This window comes from Pseudonaja textilis, chromosome 3 (assembly GCF_049901715.1).
Source record: "Pseudonaja textilis isolate UNSWEBS1 chromosome 3, rPseTex1.2, whole genome shotgun sequence".
NCBI lineage: Eukaryota > Metazoa > Chordata > Lepidosauria > Squamata > Elapidae > Pseudonaja > Pseudonaja textilis.
The window spans coordinates 112115639-112122030 of NC_141992.1; the positions used below are offsets into that span (position 1 = coordinate 112115639).

The window sequence follows — 6392 nt, forward strand, 5'->3', positions numbered from 1 at the left end:
GCTCATAATGAAAGCTGAAGTCCTGTGAACACAAATATATCTCAGAGTTGTAGAGAAGAAACTATAGCATGCTAGCTTTCTTCCAGTATCTGGAATAGCTGATATTGTGTCACTGGCTATCATTAGGAGTTGCTTCCTACTTGATATGGAAAATGCAAAATTGAAAAATATAATCAAGATAGTACTGATTGTAATTAAAGCTATCTGAATCTAAATTCAGATTCTGGGAACATTTTAAAATATTCTGGATGCTCTCTGTTTTAAATTAACTGCCAAGCTCAGGTGGTTACCAAACATAATGCTAAACAAAAAAGGAGGTTGTATCATTTGGGTTACTAATAGATATACAATCTATTTACTTGCTGTTGGGATAGCAGTTGCTGGAGGTTGTATCATTTGGGTTACTAATAGATGTACAATCTATTTACTTGCTGTTGGGATAGCAGTTGCTGCATCAGCAAGCTCACTGCAAATTAGATTTAGTCCCCAGATCTTCTGTTCAGAGATATTAACATTATCATGGTGTGAAATTACAAAACAAATTTCTTCAGAGCATTTATAGAAATATTTGCTACTAGGAGCCTATTTTCATAAGAATTAAATATTATAACTGTCCAAATATTTAATAATTTCTTCTGACACAGCTAAACTTATGATTTAATGGCAACTTTTGGAAGCAGTGAGGAAAAAAACTTCTAAAGGAGGCTGCATATAACAGTGAGACTTAGTACTATGTTGGGAGAATTAGAGTAAAAGAAATATTTCTTCACATTGCATTTAATTAATCTGTGGAATTTACTACCAGTAGATGTTGATCAGGTTAAAATTTGGATTAGGCAAATTTACCAAGGGTGATAAGATTATTATTGGCTATTTATCATGATGTTAAACATTATCTCCAGAACCTTTTTAATAATTGCTATTGCTGGAAGAAACTTAGTAAGAACATTTGGACTTTTCAAGATATTCATAGGCTTTACATAGGCATTTAGAACAGGATACTAGAACGCATGGGATTGGTCCAATGTAGCCTTGCATTCTTATAAGCTTATTTTGAATCAGACTTTTATTCTAAACTCCAAATAATGCAAAAGGTCAAAAACATCTGGTAGGTAACTAAACACTATGTTACATTTAACATGCGCTATAAGATAAATTCTTTATCCTGCTTTTGTTTGTATTTGCAACAGATTTTTTTAAAATTTATTTTTAATTTTAATTATGAGAATACAACACAATACATCCAATTTACCTTATTATACATATATACATTTTACTTCATTTATAATCTCCTTATTTAATATACTAATTGCTAATTAATCTCATTATAACTACTGATATTTTGACCTTGTCTTCTACTATATAACAATTGATAAAATTTATTCTAGGAGAGTCCACAGATTTTTAACTAAATGAAAAAAGAAGCTCCAAATGTGGAATTGATTGATTTAATGAGACTAGACAAGCAAAGATCAGTGAATATAAAAGTAACTTGTGACAGCCTTGGAAAGGGTACTTTATGGCCTGTAAAATACTTCCAGGAATGGTAACCATACTCTCCTCAACGTTCACATGACTACATTTCAGGCACTGTGCAACTGGCTTGTATATATGTATCACTGGTTGCAGCATCCATGGTCAAATGACTGCAGTTTACAACTTTTTTGCTAGTTTCCAGTTGAGTTTCTTTGTGGGAATCTGGAATATATATATTTCATTATTAATTAAACTAATTTATATGGCTACCCAATTCACACATAGGTGATTCTAGGCAGCTTACAACATTAAAAATTACAACATAAAACCTATAAAAAACAATCCAGCTTCCAGCAAAAAGAAAACCCATTCAAGAAAATGAATTCACAGTCATGTAATTCAGACTTAAGACATAGTTCACTTAGCAACCATAACAATAGTTTAAAAAAATCAGGTTCAATCACATGATTCCTTAGGTTTACAACCACAACTTAAATCAAACTCCCAATTTTGGTTTTAAATCAAAAACCTCTTGTATAAACATCATATTTATCATACAGGTGGTCCTTACTTAATGACAACTCATTCAACAACTCATTCAAACTTGCAATGAAGGTAAATGAATAGTACTTACAACCAGTTCTGGACTTCCAGCCTTTGCAGCATGCCTGTAGTCATGTGTCCACAATCCAGACACTTGGGTCATGTCTCACAATTATATCACAATGTGCTGCAGTAGTCACATGGTTGCCATTTGTAATTTTCTTTGTGAGCTTTCAACAAAATCAGTGGGAAAGTTTGCAGGGGGGTGCAAATGACAACCGGGTGACTGCAGGACATTCTGACTTATTGACCTGAAGTGATTCATTTAATGACAGCAATCGGGAGTGCTGGAATTACCATCACAAATCAGTGCCATCATATGATATAGCACTTTATGACCATGTCATTTAGCAATGGCAGTTGTAGTGCCAATAGTTGACATTAACTGAGAACCATCTGTATTTCCTTGTCTTTGCTTGTTGTATTACACAGTAATAAATATTTGGGTGCGGGTGTCACTTTTGTGGTAAAAGCTGGGATTATAATAAAATAATACTGTATTATTTATTTTTGCAGGGTTATGGAAGACCTTACCCATTGCCACCCTCATCCGGAAGATACAACTGGAATTAGGCTTCTGCCACTTTCCACTCTTGTTTTTATAATCAAATAGATCACCTGGATATTTTGGGGGGTGGATCAGCTTTCTTTTTAAGATGTGTACATTTTTAACAGTAAGATTTGATATTATGGCTGTGTTGATTTACAATTTTACTTCAGAATAGGAGCAAATGTTCTGATCCGATGAAGCAGGAGTACAGGTCTGTCTTTACTGAGAGTAGAGACTTTACTACATTATATTGCCAATGCTCTTCACATCAGGGTATCCATTAGTGTGCACACCAGAAAATGCATTGTTAAGAAAAATAGCATTGGAAACATACATACAAATAATGTAACTTGGACCTTGTCTTGCAAAGCTTCAGCACAAGAGTTAAAGACTTCATCGGTATTTCTTTTAAATTCTTCCTTTAAGATATGGTTATTGAATTTCCCAAGTAAACATTTCAGCTTTTATAGCATCATGTTGTTTATTTCATATTGTAGCATTAAAAAGAATAGGAATTCTTAGCTGTAGCTCAATCAAGATTGTATTTTATCAGTTTAGATGAAAAAATATGAATTGGTGAATTTTATACACAATAATTTTATGTACTTTTTTGTCTCTACTCCTGTCAAGAGCAGTGTGTGTGACCCTTAAGTTTATCTAAATCTTATCTTGCTTAATGACATTTATACTGCATGTATATACAAATACAAAGGTGAATAATATGTGGTTGTCCATATATTGCTGAATTACTATTCCAATAACTATAGCTACATGGCCAATACTGAAGAATGTTTGTTTCTGCAGATATCTGAAATTCCGATTTGTCCAGTAAACGTTTGTCAAGGCACACTATTACTTACACATACCATCTTTCAACAAAGTTTCTTGGCAGAACTATAGAGAGGAGCACAAGATAAATCTATTTGGGACATTTAGACAGAGATATTGTAAATCCAGTAACAGAGTTGAATTCTGCATTTTTTTCAAGAAAGCATTGAAAATAACTTGCAGTTTAAAACTGTTAAAATTTAGAAGAAATTGCATATTTGGCCTTATTTGTATGTTCCCTTTCAATAGTTTTTCCTTGTATCTTTAAATGAGCTGTCAAACATACAGGGTTAAGAGAGCACTGTGGTGTCACTTCCAAGTGCAGTATTCTTGGATATATTTTAGATAACTATCTAAATGAGCTATTGAGAAATTGAATGATGAATATGCACTTTGCCTTCTAGCCCTTAGCACAGATTTAATTTAAAAATGAAGAGTTTTAACCCAAGTCCCAACAGAAATGGTAAGGAATTCCTTATTTTCAAAAAGGCTTCATATTTTTCTTGGCCTAAAGGGATAGAGTTCTTTCAAATTGAATTCAACTCCTGGGACTTAATGGCCTTGGTTCAATTCTTATAATTTTATGGGATGATACAATGATTTTTACTGATTTTTTTAAAATCTGTATATAGAAAATGGGCTGAGAAGAAATATTTATTCAGACAAAATCCATTCTAGATCTCTAGATTCCATTAATTCCCCTTGCTTGTCTAAGAGTTTAAATGTATTTAGAATGGAACTAGAATTAAATTGTCATTCTGTGTTATAAGAATTACTGACACATTTGTAATATTGGAATAGTATTCATCTGTAGGAATAATTTTTAAATCTTTCAAAACAATTACAGCCACTCTTTGTTTAGCAACTACTTCATAAGTATTTGCAAATTTGTCAGTGGTAAAAAGAAAATCATTTTCTGACTAATGCACACACTTAAATCAAATTTCTGTTCCTGGCAATACATGCCAGAGTTGAGAATAATGCTGGCTACACAAGAGAACTTTATATTTTACCTGAATCAGACAGCAATCAGCAATTCTCTCTCTCTCTCTCTCTCTCTCTTTCTTTTAATGGCCATTTTGCTTAACAACAAAGTTGCTAGAACTGCTTGCAGTTGTTAAAGAAAAGCAGAGAAGACCTATATACAGTTCCACTGAATTACTTTAATGCAGATCCTTGCTCTGAAACATAATTAACAGTGAATTTTGTTATTAGATGAAAAGGGGTGAAATACATAGGTGATTGATTATATGCTAATTTCTGGACTAACATGTTGCTTTGAGTAGAGAGACTTAAGCACTTACATGCACAATCATTGTTTACTATCTTCAGCACTTACTACAGGATAGCATGTTTACACAAGCCATGGAAGATATGAGCCAATAAAAATGGCAACATTTCTAATATTGTACTTACTGTTTGAATCAGAATAATAGAAGCAGGGCTGAATTCAAATATTCACCATTTCTCATTTGTACAAATGTCAAAAGAGTTTACATCTTTATTGGATAATGCTATAAAACAACCCAGTAAAAAGACCCTAAATGTTAGTTGGGATCTACTGCACTGAAAAGTTAACACTGAAAAAGAAAAGGATTCAAAGTATGGAATGCTGTCGTGGGCAGATAAATCCCAGGACAGGCATCCTAAACGTACGTTCTTAAAAAAAATGGACTGCATAGGTGAACACGTTTCCTCCACTATTCCAACAATCACTGACCCTTTTTATCTTGTGTTTTCCCTATTTTTGAGATAATAACATAAGCACTTCACCTTTGCTATTAAGAGTCCTGGCCATTGTGTACAAACGCCTGTACTAATCTCTACCATTCTGGAATAAGATATCCTTTTAGGCAAGGAAGTCGTAATGTTTACAGTGAAGGTTAGGGAGTAGAGGATGGAGTGAAAACAGCACAAGCTGCCAAAAGCTCTTGCCAAAAAACACAGGTTGATCGCAGCAATTCACGGGACTCCAGCAGCAAGTATTTAATTTCTTACTGCCAGCCTACACGGTTGTTGGGGAGAGAGATGCCTATAAAGAAAGTATGTTTCAAAGGGCGAGTAACCCCTTTGATCCTGGAATTTCGCCCCAGGAAATCTATGAAGCAGATTTTAAGAGAAAGACCTGTGCATTGTGCAAACGAGGCTTAAGAATTTAAGATCCAATAGAATTTGTTTTCTGTCGTAAAGCTTAAAAGAATCTTGTCAAACCATAGTATATTAAATAATGAGCCTAAGATTTCTGCAAACTACTCATTTAATATAATACTCATTTCTGTAGTTGGACTAACAAGTAAATGCGTTCACATATAAACTAATAAGAACCGAAGTCTTGCATCTTTAGTTACTCTCACTCAGAGCGGCTACGTGAGTAAGACAAATTATGGGACTGAATGTGTCGCCAATGAGCGATTTCAAGATGCTAGGGCAGCAAACAGTTTGCTATGCACGTGCGGTCGATGGAAAGCAGCAAGCCGCCGCGCCACTGCCGGAAGAGCGCACGGGTTACCCTTTAGCTGCGGGCTTTCCAAATAACCTTTCGCCAGGGGAAAGACTTTCTCGTCTTCAGTCTGGCCGCTTTCGGGCCCCATCGCCGTTCTTCCTTAACAGCCTGATTTGCGATTTCCAGCAGTGACGGGGCCTTCCCGCCAAAACCGATCACTTCCAGAAATGCGCGCTTTCTGCTTCCCGCCGATACCAAGATCGCTTGCAAGGAAAGGGGCCCAACTTTGCGGGGGGCCCTCCGCCTCCTTTCTTCCGCCAGGGCCTCTTTACTGACGGAGCTACCGGTTCTTGAGGGGCTGGCCAGCTATCGAGGTCTTCCCATAAAGAAAGGCTGCCGCCGCCTCTCCCTGTGCGAGTCTCGTTTCCCTACCCACCCACCCGCCCCACTCCTCCCCCGCGTGCTGTGGCCCCGAGAGTTGCAGCGGACTTG

At 35.8% G+C, this 6392-nt stretch overlaps 1 protein-coding gene across 1 annotated transcript in view; it reads left to right on the forward strand.

Moving 5' to 3' along the window:
• Nucleotides 1-3351, forward strand: part of XRN2 (5'-3' exoribonuclease 2) — a 71785-nt gene extending 68434 nt beyond the window's left edge. Inside the window, exon 30 of the mRNA XM_026700985.2 lies at nucleotides 2596-3351. Within this exon, the coding sequence (XP_026556770.1) occupies nucleotides 2596-2652 (57 nt within the window). The 3' untranslated portion in view covers nucleotides 2653-3351. The remainder of the gene's footprint in view (nucleotides 1-2595) is intronic.
• Nucleotides 3352-6392: the final 3041 nt, after the last annotated feature.